This window comes from Symphodus melops (assembly GCF_947650265.1).
Source record: "Symphodus melops genome assembly, chromosome: 16".
Taxonomy (NCBI): Eukaryota; Metazoa; Chordata; class Actinopteri; order Labriformes; family Labridae; genus Symphodus; species Symphodus melops.
This window is the reverse complement of record NC_136706.1, coordinates 19787260-19813530: the sequence shown is the minus strand read 5'-3', so window position 1 is coordinate 19813530 and position 26271 is coordinate 19787260. Positions and strand designations below refer to the sequence as shown.

Here is a 26271-nt window from a genome sequence, read left to right as displayed (position 1 = left end):
CCCAACCAGCCGCGTAATGACGTTTCTCCCTGCAGCAGTGAGAAAGAAGATACCGGATACAACATGCCTGGGAGGCTTAGGAAGAGCTCCCGCCCTCAGGACAAAAGGATCTGAAATGAGGCCACTGCATAAGACTGACCAAGACAGGCTGTGGATATATAGCTTTGTTTGAACAAAAAGATCCAATAATTGGTTGTTTTAAATATTAATATTTTAAGCAAAATCCCAATTATTATATCACCTAAACTAATTATATTGCAGTAAATATAATTGGTGACTGAAACGTAGGTCAAAAGTTAGTAAAGCTTAGAAATAATTTTAAAAAGGCAAAATGTGAAAAAATGTGAAAAGTAAATTCAGTAAAGTCACAAATAAATTTTGGGAGAATATTTGTGTACATACATACATAGTTACAAAAGATAATTGTCAACATAACTGATCCCAAAGAACAGCACATTTGATCTTTTCTAGTCATAAATTATTCTCCCTTGGAAAAACCTATCACCTTATTGACCCACGATGCAACTGGACCCAAAACAAAGATTCAGCTGGATGTAGGACGGAGCGGGTTACCTTAAAGAGACGAGGAGCTGGTCATTTGGATCTGGTGAAGTCACTTCCTTCTTATCAAACAACTTTTATCCTCCATTTTTTATTTGTAGTCTTCAACACTGACTCAAGTGACATCACCTGAGCTAAATCATCAGACACCATGCAGCAAATCTGGAGCCACAAAAGATTTTCTACCACGACCTTTTAGCCCTGATACAATGTTTCTGGTTATTCTGCACTTAAATTAGTTATTTTTGATCAAATCAATTTCAATTAGATTAAAACAACAAACTAATTTGATGCATATCTCAGCACATTTCTCTGACCTCTAAATAATGACTTCCATGACCTCATAGGTTAAATGTGAGTGCACATGATGGAAGTAAAAAATCCTTCAAACAGAGACTCTGAGCGCTGCCACTGACTCTCCTTTAACACAGCCAATCAATGGCAACCACATGCAGAAGAGCACAGGCATAAAAGGAAAAAACCTGAAATGAATAGTACTCTTCCCCTTCATCAAGGAATGAGATATTTGGATTTTATTTGACTTTTGTTTGTACACAGTCTCTCCCATTTAAACGCTCAGCAGCTGTTCATACCTCCCAACATGAAGGAGAAACACTCGGAGAGGTCTCCATTTCTGTCTTTGCTGCTGTGATTCCAGCTTTTCTCTTACATTCTTAAAAATTATATAATGTATTGCATAATGTGTGTTCACTTTCACTCTCACACACACACACACACACACACACACACACACACACACACACACACACACACACACACACACACACACACACACACACACACACACACACACACACACACACACACACACACACACACACACACACACACACACACACACACACACACACACACACACACACACACACACACACACACACACACACACACACACACACTCTCACACACGCGCATGTGCACGCATTTACTCCGATGGAGAAAGAAGGTGAGTCATCTACGCCACCGTGGCGGCTAAAAGCATCAATTCCTGGCATGCTGCCATGTATCTTGTGGGTCACAGATCCTACACACACCCACGTGTTGTTTAAGTTAAAAGAGCTAAACATCCGAGGGAGACATGAAAGACGGGAATGAGTATCAACGCACTGAAGGCGATCATACAAGCCGTACATACACTGCTTCCTCCACGGCACGTCCAGATTTTCACCCCATTCAAACTAAAGAATATGATGACCGTGATCTTTCAGAGAAAATAATCATTTTAGAAAAGGATTTTAATGTGTCTCTGATAGTGAGAGGGAAAACACTTTTACATGAAGGGATATCATATGTGAACATGTTTGGATGGCATTTCATTGAAAATTCACCAAAGACGACGCCACGACCCCGTCGACCTGTCCATTTAAAAAAAAAAATGTAGTTTGAACTTTGAAAAAACATAAAGTTCATTTCAGCCTTCCAGCTGTTGTCCCTGCTGCCTCCATTGTTTTCCAAATTACTGCAACTTGTATTGTAGAGAGGGGAAAGGGTGACGTGTGACTTGAAAATGAACTTTTGTGCAGTTACCCTTTAACCATGACAAGCACTCAGAGGAAACTGACCCAGCGGCTACAACGGCTTATGTGAAAGCCTTACCATGGACTGTTTAAAACATGGACGTCACAAAGAAGGTTTGACAGTGAACATGGAGGAACTGCAGAGTCAAGTTTTGATTAAACAAAAGCAAACAGCTACAACCCCACCCACCTGTCAATCAACTAAACCTTAATATGATTAACATGAATCAGTTATTAAAAAATGTATCTCCTGTGTACCAATAAAGAAATCGGCTCATGAGCAACAACTTTTTTAGTGCCAGGCTGTAAACATGTTGATTTGGGACTTTAGGCAGGATGTTTGGCTTTTACATCCATCCTCGAGTGGACACTGGAGGTGGTGACGTTTCTAGAGCTTGTGCCTTGACTCAGCTCTGAACACCGGAGGTTACTGCTTGTTCCTCACAACACAAATAGCTGAAAATGTACCAATTAGTTTTATAACTGATGTTAATCAGCTAAAGGTGGTCTAACGTTTGTGTTGTACATACAGTGACTGTATGTAGCTAGATTAGGTAGCAGGCAGTCTCACAGCAACACATTTCAATCAATTCTCATCTAATTTATTTTTTGTTTAAAGGGCCCTTAAAAGAGATTTCTTGTTATGTTGTTGTCATTATTCAACTCAATTCATAGCTAGGCTTCTGATGGAGGATTTATACTTGTGTAATTTGGTATGACTCGGGGAAATGGGGACAGTTTTTTGATGAGGTTGAAACTCCTGTGAGGCGTTTTAAGCTGCATATGAAATAGACTGTAATGAAAACGTATGACTCTATAGGACCTACAAAAGTCAACCAGTTTCTATCTAGTTATTTCTAATGCTGCTGGTGAGTCAGATGAGACGATTTACTCAAATTATCTTCTGTGAATTTTCAGCCTGTTCCCTGAAGCTTTTTTCCAGGGAACTTCATACAAAATATTTAGAAAATCACTGACTGAAACAAACGTCTTAAAGACTGGAACACTTAGAGCAGTGTCAACCAAACAAAGACTACACACGGAGTTTGGAAACCTGAGTGATCCTGCAAACTTTGGTAGAATTCACCTGAGGATATCCTGCAGAAACGTTATGAAAGATTATTTGAATATCTTTAAAATCACGAGTCTGAGTCATTGGAAAAAGCTTGACAGGACAGTTTAAAGAAAACATAGCTGTCATGCCATCGTCCAGTCTGCCGGGTTGTCTGTCATTGTGTGCTTTGATGCCGGATCCAGACGCTGATTAATAATTAAAGACATTCTCGACTATTTACAAGACACATGCGGAGGACCGGGCAGTCTTCCTGGAGGTATGCACCCTTCAAGTGTTTACAAAGCGGCTAAACATGCCTCTCAAAGTTACATTTTCCTGTTTCGTATCACGTGCATGACAGATTTGTACCAGTCGTTTCAGAGAAGACAGCCAAATAAAAAGAATATTTAAAGCATGCTGAGATGATTAAAACAATAAACTTTTTATTTCGCCGTGTATGTTGAGATGACAAACATTGAGAGACTTGCACGTTCACCGAGGCTGGTCAGATATTCACAGCAGTGCCCTTCAAGCCAGAGCTCATGCACACACCAAAAATAACAGCCCATTCATCAGGCCATGTCAACAACATACATTTACCTAATGAAAATAACGGACAAACAGTGCATTAGAGTGCAGGCCACTGTGGTGAAAGGCTTCACACACATGAGGAGGGGCTTTTTCAAGTGGCTGTCAAGAACATCCTTGAGTGCTTCTGAGGATGTCAATCATGTAGAGCTCTTGACTCCGAGCCTCTTTAAATGGAAAGCCATACATCACCAGGCTCATCCTGACTTACCGTGAACAGAGGAGAAGTGGAGCAGGGAGAAAAACACACCGAGCTTCCAAGAGATTGGCACAACGCAAAATCAACACATTTGTTTATTTACATTTTTTAACAGCTGAAACGTTGGTTCTATCTGTAAGGATTGGTGGCTTTGGGTTGTGTTTTCTTGTATTTTGTTCTTATCATAGGGACAGATTCACAGATCCTTCTTCTTACATCTCGGTGGGAATATTGTTTTGTTCCTCACGGTTCAAGGCTCAGCGGTACAACTGTACAAAGAAAAGCAGCTGTCTTGTTGGTCTGGTTTCATAACCATGTAGCTCATGAATGTAACTGTCTGTGACGTCAGAGAGACCTTGAACTCACCAACGAGGAGGTTTCATGCTCATACTGAAAAGTATAAAGGCGATGAAATCCTCTCTGTGATGGATTACTTTTTTCAAGCACACTTTGAATGGTTAAAAAAAAATCTAAGTTAGAAGCACTGATTAAAAAGTTGAAACTGTGCAGTGAATAAAACGATTACACAACTTACAGTACATCAAATACTCGATTCTGATTGGCTAGTTCTGGGCAGTCTACTGTGTCTGTGAAGCAGGCTTGCTCAATGAACAGATATCTTATCTCAGGGCTACATCCAATAATAACATAATACAAAAAAAGAGCATGAGGCATTGAACAACAGCCATTCATGGACAAATATCTTTGATCCTGCTGATACTTTGGTCGAAAATACAATAAAAGAGAAGAAACTAACTAAAATAAATAGAAACACTTTGCTGCATGACAGGAAATCCAGGAAATTTTCAAAGAAATTAAACAATAATTATAGGCAGCAAAACAAAAACAGGCAGGCAAAAAAAATCATCACTGCAAAGATTAAGAGAAAAAATATATATATTGGAGATAAAATTCTTTTAAAGGAATTCTTTTAGATACGTGAAATAAAATGTAAATTTTGCTAAAATCAGGAACAAAGAGGCTCACTGGTTAAATAAAGTATGTCTTCAGAAGGGATTTAATATAGAGAGCATTTTTAACAGCTCCTTGTCCCGACCTGCAGATCCTCTATCCCCCTTTATTCTTCATTCTGAAAACAGGTCGACAATGTAGTCGCAATGTGGTCCCTCCATTGACAGACTTTAAAGTCATCAGTAGAATCTTAAAATCAAATGCAGGAGGTCAGTGTAAAGATGTTAAAACAGGAGGGAAGTGGTCATGATTCTTAGTTCTGCCGGGCAGCCGAAGTTCTGTGTCGTCAAATGAAGGGAAAGTCAAATATCAAAAAGGTATTAAAAGTCCGAGGTCAGTTGTTTACCACCAACCTGCCAAGGGACTTCAGATAGAAATGAGCCTACAGCTATAATATGGCATATTTATGTTTATGTTCATTAATGTCCACTGTGCCTATTTCAATAAATAAATAATAATTAAAATAAATAAATAAACCCACAATCAGACACTGTAGTCATCATGCGCACCAGTTTACCTTGCCTCCGTACATCATCAGTGGATATGTTGTGTTTAATGTCAACTATTTCAGCTAATCGGGCTTGTTTGAAGAAGCTAATATGTTGACCATGACGCAGTTCAAGCTATGAAGCAGAAGAAGTCAAATCTGTTGTATTATTTGAAAATGTATGAATTTATCTCCTGAAATAGCTGTACAATGTGGATGATAATATACAGCCAGGACAAATGATGACTCTTCTTCTCTACATATTCCCTTAGCTGCTGCACCAGCCCACAGCATCAAAACCACTTGAACCATCACTGCTTCTAATAAAGTCCACAGCATGCTCTTCTTATACAGTCGGCATGATAACCGACTGGAGGCGTCACATGTGAATGAAGTCAGCGCTGACAGTTTGTGATCGTAAGTGGCTGAGGACAGATTTATGTTCAAGAGCTAAAAGGTCATAATTAGGTTTGTCACCTAATCAACGTAATGATGCGTCTGAGTGGTCAAGGAGATGTTATCACTGCTTGAGCATCTTCCTGTTAGATTCCTGTTCCAGTAGAAATACCAATGTAAGGTCGACATTATACGAGGTGAAGAAAGTGTCAGTGATTATCTCCTTTTCAATAACACACATCCAGCAGAGCCACTTCCTCTGCAAACATCGTGCTCACACTGATTGCCTCTCTCTATTAGAGTGAATGAACGAATGTCAACATGATGACTTTGGGTATTGATTGAAAGAGTGTCCCATTCAGCAGCCTGATGAGGTAAAGCTCCCCTTTATTGCTCAATATCACAAAGTGAATAAAAGAATGCACACATAACAGCCATGGCCTGATTGTATGAGACACATCTGTGCAGATAAAAATCAGCACTGAACTGCGGATCAGTGAGTTTGCCAGAGGCAGCACAGACAAGATTATAACTCTGTCTTAAGATAAACCAGATACCACAAAATATGACCATGTTGGAGGCTTAAAGATCCAAGTTGCCATTCAGCGTAATGAACCGTATCCTGTGTTTTGATCTGCATGTCAAAACTCACAGGACAGGCTGACTGCACCTGGCAGGCACAACACGGCTGCAACCTCTGGCTGCTTGACACTGCATTCACTCCTGCACACGGCAGCTATGTCCACGCTGTCCATGCTGATTTAATTTTCCATATTCACTTTCTATATATTGCTTTTTTAAGCTGTTTATTTCACCTTTTTTTCCTCACTCAACATAAAATAATACCAACAAGACCAATCACAACGTTATCAACTAAATACAAAAAGCATTATTTAAGGTTGGTTCATCGAGTTTTCACTTTAGGGTTTATGTTTCCCAAACAACTATTAAGTGTGAATTTCCGTGTGTGTAAGTGTGTGCGCTCCAGTGTCACACTGAATCAGCACTGCTTTTTACACTAACTCTTTCTGACAGAGCTGCCATACACCAGGGACAACTTACGAGCCGACTCTGACAAAAAACTCAGACTCAAAATATGCACATGAATGATTCATGAGATCACTGAAAACAACAGCAGATATGTCTACTCACACACTCCCCTTTCTTAGACACACACACACACACACACACACACACACACACACACACACACACACACACACACACACACACACACACACACACACACACACACACACACACACACACACACACACACACACACACACACACACACACACACACACACACACACACACACACACACACACACACACACACACACACACACACACACACACATTAATATACACAATCAGGGATGGAAAAGCAGCAAAGAGTACTTCCTGTCAGGCATTACAAACAGCCTTTTATCTGAAATTGTCGTAATGATTTCCAAAACATGATTCTCTCTGCTTGTTGCCTTTTTGAATCTCTTAATCATATCAACAGAGACGGTGCTCAGCAGGCTCTCAACACTGTGTTCACATGTTGAGTTTGGCAGGGCTGACACTCATGTAGGAAAGCATAGAGTCTGTCCATTGTCCATGAAATGTATGATAACAAATACAAAATCAAAGAAAACACACATTTAATGAGTTATCTCTAATGAGTTTGTTAAAGTTATTTCTAAATGTTCAAAATAAAGTCAAAATGATGAAAAAGGGAAGATTTTCAGTAAACGGGCTGAAGACAAAAAACTGAGGTCAAAAATAATATCTCCTTTCAATGACAAGTTCAGAATCCACTAAAATGATTCTACCTTTGACGAATGTTTATACCTGGCCTCTTCTATTCTTCAGTATTTAACCATGCAGAAAGCTTTGGCTTAATGCATCGAGCATCTGCCTTCTCAGTGTCTAATGTCGTCTTTGTAAACTCAGAAAACGACGCCACACTGACAGCGAGTAAAGAGAATTTTGCGACTCACTTGTTGAGTTTGGCCACATAGATCTTGATGTGGCCGAAGTCTGGCCTCTCCGCGGGATCCTCGGCCCAGCAGCCCTCCATCAGGATGGTCAGCTCCTCCGAGTGACATTTGTTGTCTGTGGTTGGACGAAAGTACGGCTTCTGACCGTTCCTCACCTTCTGTACGATCTCTGCAGTAGAGAACACAGAGTCTATGTGAGTCCAAAGCCTATTCAGACACATTTCATAATTCACTCTATTAGGCGTGACGTGATTTTCTCTGCAATTACGGCCATGCACAATGTGTCCAAAAAAGTGGACTAAATCATTCAAACACCTTTTACATCGCTCCGGGGGAAATCTTTTTTAGGGGCCGTCAATTGTATTAAACTTTACACAAAAAAACCCCAAAACGCTCTTTAAGATTTATGCAATAAATCCGACCAGCTTCGAGTTTTAGGTCACAAAGACGCAACGTTCTCAAAATGAGACTGTCTAACAAGTAAATAAACTACTAGAGTTTAACATTCTTCATCGACGAAGTTGTCGATTCTGAAGGAGAACTTTGCAGAGCCCGTACTGTTAATGTATGCACAGTTAATCTCCATTTCCTCACTGGCACAATAAAAGTATATTCAATAAACACATCGTAAAGGTCTACATTTTATTGCAATAAACAAAACACATTTCAGCTAAAAACAATCTTTTGTCGCTCAGCATGTTTAAGTTTTAGCTGTACGGTGGAGGCTGCAGTCACATGAGGATAAATGTCAGAAACACGTGGAACATCAGAATAGCAGACAGAAATATAAACTGTGAGGTATTCATGACTTCTTTACATTTGGTTTGTTTATCACAGTATTAAACAATGCTATCCTACATAATGTATTTTTCTCATATCATGCAGGCCTCAAATGTCCAATTAAATCCATGTTATGCTTTAATTCTTCTTCTGTTTTTTTTTTACTGATAGTTCTTCTTATGTAATCCAAAACTACAATTCAATTTCTACTTTTACACAACTTCTGCTGCTGAAAAAACTCAATCCGATCTAACTTCACACTCCCTACATGACCCATTAATGTTTCTAATGTTTACCCAAGGAACTCAGCTGAACTTTCTTTTTCTTTTACAACATGCCGTGTTGTTGCACTCGGTGACTGCTGAACAGAGTAAACTCTCACATCTAAAATAAAATTAGCAGGAATATTCATTAATGTGTATTTTATCTGCTTTTCCCGCTGAACGAGTGCTAGCATATTCATCACTGAAGATCGACTCCTGCAGCTTATTTCCCCTCATTTGTTCGTTAATCGCACCATTTTCAGAGATGAAAATGTATGAAACATTCTTTCCAAATGATTCCTCTGCATCCACTCTGTTATTCTAATCATGCATCATTTAAAAGCCAATTAAAGCAATTAAAAGACTCTGCTGTGAACGACTGATTTAGCTCTATATTCAACACAATCAGACACTGAAGAACAGTGTGGCAGCTGTCGCAGCTCTCCGCCTGTTAATGGATAGTATTAGGCACTTGTACAATCACCTGTCAGCGTGACTGTGAATAAAAGGCTAATGAAGGTAATCACATGAAGGAGGCACCCAGGAGGTTTTCACACGTCCACTTCATGTCTCCTCGTTGAACTCCTGATCTTTAAATTGCGTTGGAAGTGAAGTTTTTTTGTTCCTGCTGCCACTGAGCAGGAGCAGCGGTGGGGGTAAATGTCGGTGCCAGTGAAGAAACCGGTCAAACCACAACATGTGTGCAGGAAGCGGAAGAGCCAAAGAGTCAGCACTGATTAGGATCAGGAAAGTCTTAGTTAACTGAGGAAGATAACAACAATGTGTTTGAGTTTTTCAAGTGAGAGAAAAAGCTTCAGCTAAGGAGGGAAGAATTTAACTAGTATGTCTGATATTGTATAAGTATGTAGAGCTAGTGTGCATAGTCCTTTCCACACAAGCCCTCCTGAAAATGTATAAACAGTTCAGAATGACCTGCTCCTGAAATCTTCTTAAGTTGCTCTTTCACACATAAACCTCACAGTTGTCGGACAGTGGCGGGGTCTCAGGTGCCAATACGTGGTGAATAAAGGACGCGGCAGAAGTCTTAAACTGTTTTCACTCAGGCTCTTCTGAAAATATGCAGATCATTTCAGGAGAATTGCTCCAACAAAAATATCATTAATTTTGTGCATGTGAAAAAGCCCTATAATGGATTTCCTTTAAGGTCTTCAGTTCCAAATATCTTTGTGTAACCCATGACTGTTTGAGCTGCAGAAGAGGGATCCTGACAAAAAGAGGACATTTTGCTCTAACCACACTATAACTGCAGAAGACTCCTGTTTTAAGGTCTCACTCAGACTTCCAAGGCTTTAGTTGACCTTTGTAATTAATTAAAATAATCTGCAGCAATCGTGTTGTGGATTTAGTCCCCCGTAACTCACTGTGGAGTAGCTTTAGGAGGGAAATCTTTTTAAAGTCACAGAGAGGAGGATCATTAAAGTGACTTAGGTTTTAAAGGACATGTGAGGATTATTTTAAATTGACAAAATTGTGAATCTATCCTTTAAGGTGTTGGTAGGCAGAGGTCTACTTTCCCCTCCAGCCTTCACAGAAACCTGATGAATTACACTCATGATTGATCTGTTGCACGTGATTTACGTCTGTGTCAATGCAGGAAGTAGTGTTTCCCATAAGTAGCAGAGTGTTTTCAATCTCAGACCTGCACCATCATTCATAGTGACAGGGTTGTTTCTGTACATACGTACAGTATCAGCTTTGTTTCTCTTTCTCTGCTTCGATTGTTTTATTCTCTGAAGATCGACATCGTTTTGCAATCTACCTAAAAGAGGAAACCCTGGCCCTTTAAATATACCAATATACAGTGTATAGGGGACACATAGGTACATGTACCTTCAGTAGATCACTTCAGGCAGCAATACATTTTTCTCTCAATGTAACCTTTCGGTCAAAGTTAGTTCAGCGCTATTTTTTGGGACTGACCGTCTCAAAATGTTATTAAACTGCCTGAAAACTTCACAACAGATCCCTACTGAGACAGACAGATAGCTTTTTCTTCACAACAGAAATAGCCATCACACTGCTCTCTTCAAGGCCACCACTGACACAAACAGTAATTATACATCGTAGAACACTGAAGTAGCTGGTCTCTCACTGCCTCTGTTTGTTTCATGGTTGTTTTTTTTCTGTGTAACAAAAATATTGTGTTGGATCCAAACTTACTATTTAAACACCAAAGTCAGACAAAAATACAATCTATCAAAGCAGTAAAGGCAGCAAAAGATCTGCAGGGTAAGAATCACTGTTTTGGCCAAAGGACTTTGGTGGCTTTGAAAAAAAAAAAAGATATGTTCCAATTGTTTGTGGTTAAACCAAAGGAAGGGATCGTATCCATAATGTTGTCAGACATTTATAATCATATTCTGAGTCTTTCAGGGGCAAAAACAAACCCTTTGAATAGGCTGATGGATGATGTCATTATTGGGCACTTCTGCTCCCAAAGGATTAAGATGCAGCCGTTCCAGCTAGTTTGGTGGTTGAGGACTAAAGTTATCAAAAACTGCTCTCATAACCTCTAATTATAGAGTCTGGATTTAGGACTTGGAAGTGTTTTGGGATTATTTGTAGTCAGACCTCCGTGATTGGTGCAACTACAAAACTGAGTTAAAAAATGTGTCAAATGCAGCACAGCTGTAAAAATCCCAAAAAGCTATTGCTGCAGTTGCATTATGGCTGTTGAAAAGAAAGAACCTTGTGTGTTTTGTTAGATCAGGGAGGATGTGTTCAAAGGGATTAAGTTTAAAATCATACAAGAACAGACATTTAGTAGATCCCTGCACCCTTATTAAAGCAACACAAAATAAATCCTCAAACTAGCACCGGACATTTAGCATAACCATTGACGAGCCATCTTTTTTACATTTTTGTTTGACACTTGTTGCATTTTCATTTGTTACTGTTTTCTGAGTTTGTTTATTGGGAGCAATCCCGTTGTCATGTCCAAGATATTGGATGTGTAGGTTGCTGTAACTCCATCCGGCTCCGACATCTGGCCAACATGTGTTCTTTGTTTGTGTTCATAGCTGCAGGGACATGCAAGTAGTAGGTCAGAGTCACCTGACCTTACAAAAGGTCCATTTTGACATGCACTGAAAGCGACTGAATGAAGATCCTATTATGTGAACATCAGTCTTTTCTAGAAGGAGTCTTGGGAAGTGTTTCTTATGAAGAAGCTTGATACAGTTAAGAGACTTTGTACTGATTTTTTCCTTTTGATTTGATCTTCTTCACAGGTTTTGTGCTATGAGTGAGAGCAGCTTGCTGAATGCTTGCTGATTTAAAGCGTCCAGCTGACCTTTCCCAGGCCTATAAAAGATAGTTGTGTTTACCTTTAGGGCTGAGGTCCATGCCCTCCACATAGAAAGGTCCATTCCTCAGGGCTATTTCCTGCAGAATGATGCCAAAACTGTACACATCACCCTTCTGAGTACCTTGGGGAGGATGGCGATCGTATATGAGCAGCTCAGGAGCTGTCCAGAGCTTTTCTGAAGAAAAAACAAAAAAAAACAAAAAAAACAGACAGACAGACAGAGTCAAAAACGATCAGAAAATGTCAGACACACAATAGGAGCCCAGGTTTTGTCCATCAGAATATTAAGACCTACTTGCATAGAGTGCATGCGTGTCGTCGTTTTCGCAGGACGTACGGAAACTGGCCAAACCATAATCCGTAATTTTCAAAACAAATCGACTGTCCACCACGCAATTAGATGACTTCAGATTTCCATGGCATCCGATGTAGCTGTTGTGGAGATAGTTCATTCCCTGGTGGAGTGTTAAATCAAGCATTAATTTTTTTTTCTTTCACTGAAGAGCAAATAATACAGAAAGAAACACATAGCTCCAGACATGTGGAAGTAATCCGCTTTGACAAGTTGATGTATGCTAAAGGTTTTGAAAAGAAGCTGTGTTTCAAGGACGGCACAGACAGAGGGGAATGTCTGTGAAATTACTGTTAAATCCTTTGGTGAGGGGACTGAATGTACTTATGTTTAATGTTTAGTGGAAACGGTGAGTCAAACATCCCTCAAAGCTTCACCAGCGCCTCAACTCTGCAGAGCGCTGCTATCTGTGAGGAGAAACTAATCTGGAGCTCTCCGCCAGCGTGCAGCTCAGTATCAAATGTATCCAAGAGGCCACGCTCCCGACAAAAAGCCTCTTTGTGAGGACAGATTTAAAATAATCTTATAAATTGAGTCCATGATTAGTTTTGATTAAGCTAGATGGAAATTTTAGCAAATTTTATGATTATGTTTCTGTCCTACTTTACCCGATATAACAGCAATATTTACTGTAGTTTCAACCAATGCACTGTGCCAAAAATACATTTTTGTGCTTGTTAGTCTGTCTTGCTCTCTTTCTCTGCCTCACTCCCTCTTTCACAAACTCTCCAGGAGAAACCATGGTAACCTCAACATTTGGTGTGTAGCTATCAGGCACACAATGCATCAAATGTAAGTGTGTAAAGCTTCTTTATTTGACAACATTTACGTCAAAAGATCGTGTCAGTCAATATTTCTCGACTTTACAGTGCCTTCAGTCTGACTTCCACCTACCTTCACGATGTCATTGATCAGAGAGTAGCGGAACATCCAGTCCAGATTGATGCTCTCGTTCTCCAAAATATCCTGACAAAAAAAAAAAAAAACAGATAAAAAAATGGAACAGGAAACTTTCAAAGACCAGGGAAAAAAATGCAGTTCTGCTTTATATTTAAACCTTCCAAGAGGCAAGATGGACAAAATGTTTATTTTAAGATTAAAACAGAACAATCCAGATAACATTTAGTCATTTCACATCCTCAGGATTTGTATCTAGCTGGCCAAAGACTGAACCATGCTCCAACATCCAGCAGTCTCTTTTCTACGAGTGTGACAGATGAAAGTCCACAGCTGAGTTTGGCATTTTAAGAGGCTGTTGGTGTTTCAGGACAAAGAGTGCAGGCCAAACACAAGTTCACTTAAAACATCCAACAAACAATCCAAAAGCTTGAGTGTAAGAAGTCAAACATATGTTCAGTGAAAACTGTAGACTAAATATCTGAGAAATTCTAATCTCAGTGCGCCGTTAAGTTAACACAGAAACACCTGTACAAGTTTCGGGGTGTTTTCTTAGTATTTACTAGTTTTGAAATCCCAAACTCTTGTCCTTGCACACGTCTTAAAGAGAAACTTTCCCACCTTACAAGGTTAATGTAAAAACAGGCTTCTGCTCTCTGACTCTGCCATTCAAGCAAAGGGACAAACAAAACATTTAAAAGGAGGAGAATATAAGTCAGAGAAGCAGATAATACCTGCAGGCTGCCTCTGGGGCAGTACTCTGTCACGATGCAGATGTTTGGAGGGTCAATGCAGGCCCCGATGAACCTGGTTAGATGGTTGAACTGCACATCTCTCATCTGAAAATAAAACCGCACAAACACACAGCAACTGTGAGCGCAACTCTTTCCAAACATCACATTTTCAAACCCCATGGAAACAGAGGAACTGATGATTAATTTATATACACAGTACAATGTTTTTTAAGAATTACCCTGCCAGAAGTTCATCAAAGCAGTCTATTTGCAGTCGGCTAGTTGGCACTGCTGCCGTTCTCTACGTGTTGAGACGCATTCCTGCTCAGGGCACCCGGTTGAAACATGTGCATGTGCATAAATTGCCCTTGGAGGTTATGAATGAGCCTGTGTGCTGAGGATGGTGAAAAAAACGTCGAGGTGTTGAGAGGATGTAGGTGCAGGAGTAGTGCGAAGCGGGCAGGACGTGTAAAACTGCACTACATGGAAAATAATCACACTCTGATTTTACGATACGGCACGTCTTCCAAAACATGAATCACTTTGAATATCGGAGGTATGGAAACAGCCATGTTTAAGGTTTATTGATTTAGAGGAAAGTTGGAGAACATTTTCTGGCCTTTTTTTTTTTTAAGAAAGTGTGAAAAAGCCTGGTTATGTTCTTTTATAGAAACGAGCTCCATAGATGTCCTCCTTCTGCCGTTATTAGGAATCTGAGTGCTGACAGAAGGAGCACCTAAAAGAGAAGAAAATCTTTCTACAGCCAGCATGAAACATCACGAAACTGTGTTGGTAATTTTAACAGTGTACTTTTCTTCTTTGAGCACAGTGAGTGACAGCCGCTCTCACACCATCACACAAGGAGTCAGTCGCTCCTGTTTCACGGCTCTAGGGATGTTAGCATACCCTTTGGCCTATATAATTTCCCCTGCTGCACTCTGGTGTGTATCGGGGTAGGATGGGGGGAACAGGGGGGGAGGAGGTGCTGGAGGACAAGTGGTTAAGTTTCCACTGGCAGGCCTCGTCTTTTCCCCCCATCTGGATGCCTTTTTCATGAGCTGAGGTTTGACAGTCGATCAAGCCCCCGGGGCATCCCAGAAGCTGCCAGCTCAGACAGCAGCCCCTCTCCCATGTGTGCACGCCGACTGACCGAGAGGCCACAGAGACATCCAAGAACTGCCCTCTTCCGAACTAGCCTGAAAAATAGGTCCTAAAAACACAGAGCCGAGACGGAGAGAATTCCAGCAAAAGAGCACTGGGGAAGTCGAAGAATGCCTGATAATCTTCCCTCATCAGCATCCATCTTGGTTATGTGCACCCATGTAATTTCCGAGTTAAGGGTTTTTCTGTGCCACACTGTGTTTCCATCACAGAACCATTTTTTTTCTCTCCTTCAGCTTACTGATCGCCTGCTCGTAAATATTTCCCAGCCAAAGGGACCTTTTCATCAACAGCTGCTGCCTGTGATGTCTACGAGACAGATTAAGTTGTTAACAAGCAACATCCTGCAGTGGCTGGATGTTCGGGCACACAGGCAGCTAGGTGCCACTTCCTGCAAACGGAATAAACCTTCAATAGAAAAAGAAACTGATTAATGTCCTGCTGAGTTAGAAAAAAACAACTTGTTTCCTACAGGAGGTGTAAATGATTAGATCTGAAGGTTGTTCCTCTGCAGTGTTTACAAGTACAATAATGTCAATTCTGTTGTTTTACTGAACGGGTGAATGATGAGCTGATTTGTTCAGATGGAGCTCTTTTTACAACCCTCTGCAAGGTCTCCAAGCTTGGCTCTTTCTTCACATTCAGAGCACTGAAAGCAATCAGAAACGTCTGTTCAGATGGAGGAATCAGCCCAAGGCGAGATTCATGTGACTCTCTTCAGCACAGAACTGATAAAAAGTGAAATTACATTGAGGGCATCTGCCGTATCATTGTACTAAAATATGTAAATGTGTATCATGGAAGTGTCATTATTGTGTTAAATATCAGAAGCACTGCTAACATTACACATTTTGTTTTAAGGGTGCACTAGAGCAAGGGTCGTGAGGTCATATATGAAAGAAGTCCTCGTCCTTCAGGTTGCAGGAATAGTCGTCGTCCATCTATTTATACATCCATCATGTCCGACTTATCTGGAAAGGGACAAAGTGTCGTCCTTCTTGATGAGGTGATTTACGTGTTCGTTTCTGCAGCAATGTTTAGCAGCTCCTCCAACAAGACCCAAAGGCCAAGAAGAAGAAATAGAAACAGGTGAGCCTTCACGTCATGATCATTAACAGGTGAAAGGAATGACACTGATCATCAATGCCACCTGTCAGTGGGTGAGAATTGTCAGACAGTAAGTGAGCATCTTGTCCTGGAGCTTGATGTGTTGGAAGAAGGAAGAATGGTGAAGGATGAATGTGACTTGTTCAAGGGGGTGAAATTGTGATGTCTTGATGACCTGGTCAGAGCTTCTCCAGGACTGCAGCTCTTGTGGGCTCCTCCTGGTCTGCAGAGTCTCCAGTTTAAGATTTTATTATTTGCTTATTAAATCCCTTTAATATGCGTCCGAGCTGTAGATCCTCCATGTTCCAGTCAGAGTAATGCGGTTCCAAAGTGCAGGTTGAAAACCTGAGCTTTGAGATCTCCTGCTGTGTCTACCTGTTAATATAAGAACTGCTCAAACCATTAAGAACTGCAAATCTCTGCTTGCTTAGAACCTGTTTATTCACGCGCCTATTTATTGCATTTTTATTGTGTTTCACCCTTTGTGTGTCTTTCACTTGATGCTATTTCATTTGTCGCTGTTTTTTTTGGCTTGTACATCATTTTGGTCACCAAAGGTTGTTTTAAATGTGCTATAGGAATAAAGAGTGATTCATTGATTAAATGATTAGAGTGAAATTGAGCCAACTGTGCAACACATAATCGTCAACTCAACCCTGCAAACAGACAACGTAACGTCCATCACTGTACATTAAATGAACACTTACATGTTTGAGTTCCAGTAAAACTTGTCTGGTCAGCTCGATCCTCTTCTTGTTGACGTGCTTGATGGCCACCAGGTTTCCCTGTGTGCAGAGCAATGAACCCAGCCAGATGTAGTGCTCATCTAATACATACTTTTTTTATGAGATTACTGCATATGAAGCTATTACAAGGATGCACAGCGCTCTAAATGTAAATAAGGCAGTAAGACAAATAACAGCAGCATGTAAAACGGGTGAAAATGGAGAAAGGAAACCAAGCAGCATTCAGAGGAGAGAACAGCATCTTACATTATAGCCTCGAGGTACATTTCATCTCAGCGCTGTGAAACGTGGATCAGTCAACTAAAGAAATGAGGTGAATATCTCAAAACCACAGACAACGCAATAGACTGGTGAAAAACACAACATCACAAATCAGTCCATGTGAGAGCTTAAAGTTTTACTCAAAAGAAAAAAAATATGTAACATGTACATTTGGCGTCTGTCTGACCTGCAGAGGTTATTTTGCGTTTTTTTTTTTGTTTTTTTTCAGCACTTGCAGCACTCTCCCTTTAAGCTCTGGTGTCAGATTTAATCCCCCTGTGGCTTGTGTTGAATTTGAGACGTGTATCAGCAGCTCCGGTGATCAATGAGACATTCAGACTGTACCTTGACATCAGCATTTATATAAAACCTGCATCACACAGCTTAAAATAAAGACATCTATTTCATTATTTAGCGGGCTCTTTGTCTCAAATTTCCTCTTTCCTCCTCCATCTTAAATGGTTAAATGAACCACAGCAACAAGTTGATGGCCACGTCCAGACTGCGAGGCGGGAGTGTAGAAACAAAAGAGAAGAGAGAAAAATAGAAGAAGAAAATTGACGCATTCTACAGCTCACATTAACTACCTAAATTCGCCCACACTCTCTCTTTCTCTCTCCAGCTCTCTCTGGCTCTCTGGCTTTCTCTGCGAGTGTGTGTTCATGTGTGGGTGGGAAAGGAGTGCGCAGGAGTTGAAAATGTCAGAACTCACTAAGCCTTACCTTAAAATAGCCCGTTTTTGCAAATAGCTGATATTTTCCATGGGCAGTTATCAGGGAGCCATAGCTGGAGCCTCTCTGGGAGGGTGGAAAGGAGAGAAGAGAAGAAAAAAGTCAGTTAGCAGTGTGCAGATTAGAGTAAAGAGGATTAAATGTGGTCATTTTAGACGTTGCTTCTACTCCACTGCAAAGTAGCTTCCTAAAAAGAGTTCATTCACTGAAGTTCTTATCCAAAATACCTTCTCTGTGCGACATGAAATTGCCTTCTCTCGTATTAAAAAGTGTGTTCAGATTTTTTTTTTTTTCCTTAACACAAACTTGAGTCCTTGGGCAAATGTCTGCAAAGCACATACAGTGAATAAAAATCAAGTGGGTGCACTGCATGCACACAGACAGCCAGCACAGTCAACTATGCATGTGTGTTGAACGCAAATACTGGCAGCACATGGCACGCTGGAAAATACATCGGTCTGGAAAATGACTGTGTTTTCCGCACACACATTATCCTACGTATTGGACCGAAAAGCAGTAATGAAAAAGGTGTGTGCATGTGCAGTCTCGTGAACGTTTGCACGTGTGGACTGAAACAGAACCCAGGAGGAGCGGCATTAGGCGTCAGACAACAGAAACTGATACCTGAAGAACGTGATGAGGTATTATAAATGTAGAGAGCAGGGCCAGACGAGGGCTTATTTTAACAATCATTTAATATGCGTCTGCCACCGCAAAAAACTCAGCCACCTTCAATAAACCACCAGGAAAGCTCTCAGGAATGTGTAAACTAACAAAGGATCTCCTCTCACTCAGGACTGCAGCTCTGCTTCTGCTAAGAAAGCTGTATTATAACACATAGAAGACACTTTGGATAACATTTTGGATTCCTGGCATGACCATTTTTACAGCAGTGACATCTCATGCTGATAATCAGTCATGCATGAATGAAAGCTGTGAAGCGAGTGCGAAGTCTTTTCCACTGGCAGACATAACAACATGACATGCCAAAAGAACAACAACTTGTTAATCACACATTGGAAGCTGAGCCAGCAACACTAACGATATACGAGGCGAAAAAAAAACATTATGAAGAGGTGTTCAGTGGTGCCAACACTACTGGGTTTTTTTTTAATGACCTTTTCTTAACTCAAAGCACAGAAACACGCCTACAGCACCCAATTAAAAAGAGTTCATTTTCTGCTCATAACCACACGTTGTTCAATAAATACCCACTCTCCATTTAAAAATGTCTCCACATTCGCTTCTATGAAAACACATCAGACGAAGCTTACAGTGGCATGATTCTTTATCAGACGTATGTACAGCCAAAGTGATCAGTATATGCATTAAATTCACAAATGTGGCCTTTTGACAAACAACAGACACAATTAAATGGACTCTTTGTGATGATTAATTTATTTTATTTACTTTCATCCTTTACTGTGATGTGTATATTTTTGATCAAATATAATGAAAGCATTTTAGCAATCTCACATCTACAGAACATCGAGCAGACAGAAATAGTAAGTGACAGATTGGCTGCATTCAAAGCTTTATAGCAACATGAAACTGCTGCCTGTGATCAACGCCAAAACCCATCATAGTTGGCCTTTGTTTTCAAAAGTGTAAAAATAAAAATTGGCCTATTTAACTTAAACTGAGCTCCTACAATAATCTTTTCCCTCTAAAAAAGCTCATAAGCTGTTCAATAAAGCTTCAAAGATGCATCTCTAGCAGAAGTTGAATCTTTATATGAAATCAACGTTTTTAAATAAGTTTTGTCATTTTTCCCATGCAGCGTCCAAGAGATTGATATTGATTGATCTCTTCACTACTCAAGCAGCTTCTTCTTAATCCTTCAGTAAATCTGTTTCTCAAAGCATTGCTCATTAGCTGTTTCGATAAAGCTCAAATGAGGCTTCTGTTGCTGAAGCTGATTATGATATTTAGATTGATTAAGGGCCCTGACATTTTTCCAGGCAGGAAAAACGCTGGCTGAGCACTCGGGAGCGCTAGCACGAAGCGTTTGTGTGCTGAGAAGAAAAGCGCTGCACGTCCGCGCTGTCATAGAGACAGGCCTCTCTTACTTGTTTTATTTCAGATTGTTTATTTCCTGATCAGACACAGAGCAGGCAGGATGTGGGTACAAGATACGATCCCAAGGTGACTATACAGGGAATATCAAACATTTGGAGAAGAGCACCGATGACGTCAACAGTGCTAATAAATCTAAGCCTAAATAGAAAAATGCTAATTTTCTGACCCAATAAAGCTCTATTGAAGCTCCATCATGAGAGGATATTTAGGTTAAGAAAGCCCCGTGTCCATAGCGTTGTTACCGGGCAGCAAAGTGTTGGTTTCATATCTACCATGCTGTTTAAAGTATTTTTGGTTAATTAGTTTAATATCAGCTAATCATGTATATAAACATGTTTAGTACTTTAAAAAGGCATGAGTTAACTGCATATTCTGTGAAAACAACAAGACTGGTATGGTCCTCAACAAACAGATGCCTTAAGCTAAAACATCTTCTGCTCAATCGTTCAATAATCTAGTCCTTCTAAAGTGCATGTTAGCTGTTCCAATAAAGCTTTAAAGATGCTTCAGGTGCAGCCTATAGGTGAAGCTTTAAACATGTCTGACAAGCTGTGTGATACACTTTTTAATGAGACTGAATAAGGGTTAGCTTGCTCTGTAAAAGGTGTGAATTTTGTATTGTGTGAAAACAAGACGATTTTCTCATTGTGTGTTGGGAAACAGCTGGCCACTGTGCTTATTGTGTTTGCATATCTAAATATACGCCAACATGAACGCGATAAAAACGTTTGAGATGCTGAGAAAATGTCACGTGGGTTTGACATCCAGTCTTTTAGAATCTCAGTTTTCTTACCTGCATATTCATCATATTTTGCCTGAAAAAAGGAAATAAATAAATCTGTATTTGCTGATGGAGATGATCTACCTGTGAGAGTGTGAGTCGGCTGCCGGCTCGCTTGTGGTATTTATTGGGGCTCTCGAACTGAAGGTCCTCCCACCGAATCCTCCAAAGCATTCCAGCCAGCTCCTTCTCCAGCTTCAGTTTCCTGGAAGAGGAAAACCAGGTGTTGAAATTAACAAGGACAGAAGCACAAAGAGCAGATGAATAATAATCCTGCACACAGATCTGTTATCTCCTTTAAGACAAACTGTAAACTCCACAACATCGCTTTACATTATGCGTTCAGAGGTTGACTGGTATCTTGGCTGCTTTTGTTTGACATTTAGAAAAACAAGTTTCCTGACATTGTGATCTCAGATGTAACTGAAGAATGCTTCATGTCCACTTTATTTAGAAATGATCGTTTGAGTTAATTAATACATCCTCATGTGTTTGCATTTCATTACATATTTATCTTCATTGTTCTTATCGCATTCTGATCAAGTGGAAACATAAGTGTAGGTGAATTGTTTATGGTCTCGGACAAAGGCTTGCTTTCATATTCACCGTCAGACACATTTTTTTAATCCAGATTAACAGAATTTAAATAAAATAGGGCTGTCAAACTAACATGTTAACTGGAAACATTTCAGCATTTCTTATTCCATGTGTGAAATTTCAGTGTTTTGCATTTGACAATAAAACTTTTTAGGCTTTTATTTTGAAACATTATATCATCTTAAATCTTGAAAGTGCATGATTAAGTCTCAAACTGATGACTCATAGGTTTTTTCTTGTGTGAAAAACAATGATCATGATGATGATTATAATCCAGCTCAAACTTAACTCCCACACTGTATTTAAACCTGTTCGCTGAGACTGTGGGCTGTGGCAGTGTTTAAAGTCAGCTACAGAAGCTGCAGAAAAACTTCCAACAGGATGGGAAATTTTTGCATTTCTGTTTAATTTTTTTTCACTTCCCAATCAATGAAAATGCTCACTTAAAGCTTACTGAGAGGTTTGCTATGGATGCATTTCCAACCATATACAACGTTCCAGTGAATAAACTAAATTGTCTGTAATCAACGAAAACAATTGAATATTTTCGGGGACTTTTTAAAGAAAAAGCCGAGTAAAAGCTCTGCAGCAGAAAGAGGGCTTGTTTCAGAGGGAATTGGTCTCTTATATGTCAGCCCCACTGGCTGTACATTATTCTGTCTATTATGCCATGCTTTTCATACTACAGTATCTCACGTTGTTACTGTTTTCTGTGTAACACTATTTAGATCAAGTCATCCTCAGCAGTTAAAGTCAAACAATAAAATGATGCAGGCTCCTTGTGCTGATGTCTTCTTTGGCCCAGTCTGTGTAACTTCCTCAATGATGCAACGTAAAATTATGAGATCCATCACAAAGCCTGTTTATCAACTGTGTCTCCTTTGAGAGGGTGGATTAAAAAAAGAAATAGATAGAAGATGTTCCATAAGCATGAACAGACACCCTCTGAATGCAGATAAAAGCCATATTTATGTTTCTGCATGTTTTGAAAGTTATTTAAAAGAACGAACGAGGCATTCCAGTGAATCGACACATCTGGGGAGAAGTTCAGAGAAGCTGCTGTTTCTTGACAATTAATGATTTAAAGTACAGACACTTTCAAAATAAAACTATTAGTCCTGAGTTATGAAAACCGGAGAGGAAATCCATTTTCATCTTGAAACACATGAAAAACGAGAGGAGGCCACACATTCCAACCCAATCTAAAAGGTGTAAAACACTTCCAGATGTCAGCAGGAAATTATTGCAAAGTCTGCACATCACTGCTTTTTAACAATTTTGGCAGGCCCCAAGAGTGGCCCTTAAGATTTGTTACCCCTTTTTTTTCACCAGGATAAACTGTGCTGTTGGTGGACTTAGGAGAAATTTAGGGAATTTTGATGCTTTTTATTTCCACAAACACTCTACTAGGTTGCGCTTACATGCACCATTTTGAGGGCAGGAAACACCATTAAACCACCAACGCCTGCCAGCCCCATCCACTACCACCAGCTGAAAAAAAAGAAGGTATTTTTCTATTTAAGGAATCTCGTTTAGAGACCTCTGGCAGCCAGAGGGGCAAAGTGTGGGGCTCCACACTGGGCCTATTGTTTCATAAGTCCCATATGTGAATACCTCTGCTGGACCAACCCCTCCATTAAAACAACAGAGCCTCTCCTGCTCTGCTCAACATCCCCTCACACTGCTGCTGCACACCACACTCCAAGATCAACCGAGGGCTGCACACCACCTGGTTAAACCTTCCCCGATCTGCTGGACAACATTTACCGTAACTGTGTTCGAGTGCATTTTGCGTACGTACACACTGCTAAATAATGATGTCTTAACATGTCATCTGGCCTTCTAACATTTAAAATGTCATCTGCATGCTGTAATTCATGAGTCAATACTCCTGAAACAAGATTACTTCCTGGAAATCTTTCTCTAGTTTGCAAAAGGAAAAAAATATGTTACACAGTAATTCTAAATTGAAATATTACTCGGACATGTTTGGTTACAGTGCATGCAGTACCACAAATAAATCCAAAGAAACAGACACAACACACATTTAAACTCATGCACATTTTTATTAAATCTTCAATAACTTTTACCAACATGTATATTTTTACACAGGCAATAGTTGCAAATTGTTGGATATCAGAGGAGCAAATGATCTTCCCAACAAGCCATCTGTTAATTATATAAAAATACACCAATAATTTCCCATCATATAAGATTTAAATCCCCTTCATCATGAGAATTTTAATAAGTTTGAGTATAAAAACTTTGTATAAATGTTTGTCCCAAACATGTAAGCAGCAGCAAGTGAAATAAATGTTCATAGTTTTTACTCTTTCTTTGGTTTTAAACAAAAACATTAAATTAAATATCTATATATCAGACATACTCATTGCACCCCCCTAAATGCTTTTCAAGCGACCCCATTGCAGAGAAACTTTGAAAATGACTACAAACAGTGACAGAACTCCAGAGCATTTGAACATATTAGTGGTGTTTTGGAAAGGACTAAACATGAAGGCTTCTCAGCGACCGGGTGATCTTTAAGACGGCTGTGTGTTCACCTCTCTGTCCATCAGCATAGCTCCACTGGTGTCTGCAAAAACAAGAAGTGATTTGTCAGCCCGTGCTGTCAAACGAAGAATAAACAGGAATAAAGTAAAGAAATAAACTAAAACTAGCCTCAACTGATGGTGTGTTTTACTTAAAAAGTAGGTTTACATTTACAGTTTCTTGGCCATCTAGTCGCCTCCAAATCCAATAAAAGGGCAACATATTCAGATTTACTTAAATAATTTTCCACACATTCAGCTGTCATTTATGTAAATGATTAATCTAAATACAGCTGGGCTAGAGCAGAGAGTGAAAAACTGTGGGTCAGAACCAAAATGCATCTCAGACCTTTCCTTAGGGAATACTTAAACAGAAATAGATACGAGCTGCCGTGACTCAGAAAAAAAGTTACACTTGGATTCAAGAGTTTACGAAATAAAAGGCTGAAATAAAAAGCAGAGCGTATTTTACAAAACTTACTGGCAAAGAGTCCAGGAAAACTTGCTAGCTAGTGAGTAAACCATGCTGGAGCTGGTGGAAAAAAACGAAAAAACAAGATTTTCAGAACAAGGAGCAAAGTCTGCGTCTGATTATCTGTTAGTTAAATCATGAACTCAGATTCAGGAGCAGTGGATTTACCTCGAGTGGAAAGCTGCTCCTCCGTCTTTCTTCCACCATTCCTCTGATCAAAATCCATTGTGTTTGGCTGGTGATTAACACTTGTTTGTGTTAATAGTCAATATTAGAAAAATCCTCAGATTACCAGTGTAATTTATAAAATTGAGTTGACGTTAAAAAAATGTTTTAATACAAAATTCAACATGGAACTGTTTGTTTATCACGAGAAAAATGAACTGCGAGCGTTCAGAAAACACGTTGGAAGAAGTGATGACAAAAATTGGAATCATTAATTTTCATTTATTAAATGCAGGTTGAACCCCTGACAATATCAACAGTGCAGCGCTCCTTCTAACAGCTAAAGCCATGCATGATTAACCCTTTGCATAATTAGAAGAGGCTCATTCCAGCGCTCAATAAACATGTAGACTGTTCCCGTCGGGACGCTGTAACGATTTGATTTGAATTAGGCTTCACAGTTAAATGCAGAGACCACAGTTTGAAGCATTAGGAATGTGGCTTGTTATTATTTCATCTAAATGATGTACAACTCAACTGTAGCTTTAATTAACCCAAACACTTACTTTAACAATTACATCCAGTACATTCACTTCATTGTTTACTAAATGATTTAGATGGATGCTTAGTAGGGCACACAGTCTGATTTCTATTCATTACCACTTGTGCTGTTCATGTTTTTCACTTCTCGTTTTGTTCATTTCTTTTACAGCTGAATAACTTTCTAGCAGCCTGCACACGAAGTCAATCTTGTTCCAGTAATTTATGTCTGCCTTTTTTTAAGTTATTAAAGTTCAGTTTTCTTAAAACATTACAAATCTGTTGAATACAGATCACTTTGTTTTCAAGGCTGTCGCTAGTATTTAATACACACTGAATAATTAGAGGGGTTCATTTCTTCAAACAATCCCCCCCCCCCAACATATTTAACAAGACCGTAGAACAAATCTTATCCTTCTTGTTTCACAATTTTCTAAACATTTGGATTCAACACTTTCACCCTTTAAGTTCCCCTTAGAGCATCACTGGGGGCTGTGTGCACAAACAGCGCTGGCAGCGCTCGTTATTTTAATAGAAAATCTATTTAGTTTGGCGTTTTCAGCACTCTGAGCACAAAAACGCCACTCTTACAGTACTCGCAGTTTTTTATAATCGACGGGCTGGTCAAAATCACTTCTTCCTCACTGACCAATCAGAATCAAGAAATGGCGGGACATAAAACGTCAGGCAACAACAAAGTCTTTTTCGGGGGAACAGTTTCCAGGGAGAGCTGTTGCTGATGCCAGGACACACATCGTATTGTAAGATTTCAAAATGAAGTTCATATATTTCAGTTAATTCATTCATTTAAATTTAAGTTTAAAATACTGTTACATTTCATGAGTTTAATTATCCTTGCCTTTGATTGGCTAAGGACAGGTCATGTGATGTGTAAGGGGGAAGTGTTTGTGTTTTGTTTTTGGAGAAGCAACGGTCTTGTGGA

At 39.7% G+C, this 26271-nt stretch overlaps 1 protein-coding gene across 1 annotated transcript in view; it reads right to left on the bottom strand.

Annotated features, from left to right (window-relative positions):
* Positions 1-26271, bottom strand: part of npr2 (natriuretic peptide receptor 2) — a 61622-nt gene that overhangs the window by 11324 nt on the left and 24027 nt on the right. Inside the window, 8 exon segments of the mRNA XM_079364723.1 lie at positions 7786-7954; positions 12176-12331; positions 12452-12611; positions 13403-13474; positions 14140-14244; positions 17115-17192; positions 18137-18211; positions 21090-21210. Of these exon segments, the coding sequence (XP_079220849.1) occupies positions 7786-7954; positions 12176-12331; positions 12452-12611; positions 13403-13474; positions 14140-14244; positions 17115-17192; positions 18137-18211; positions 21090-21210 (936 nt within the window).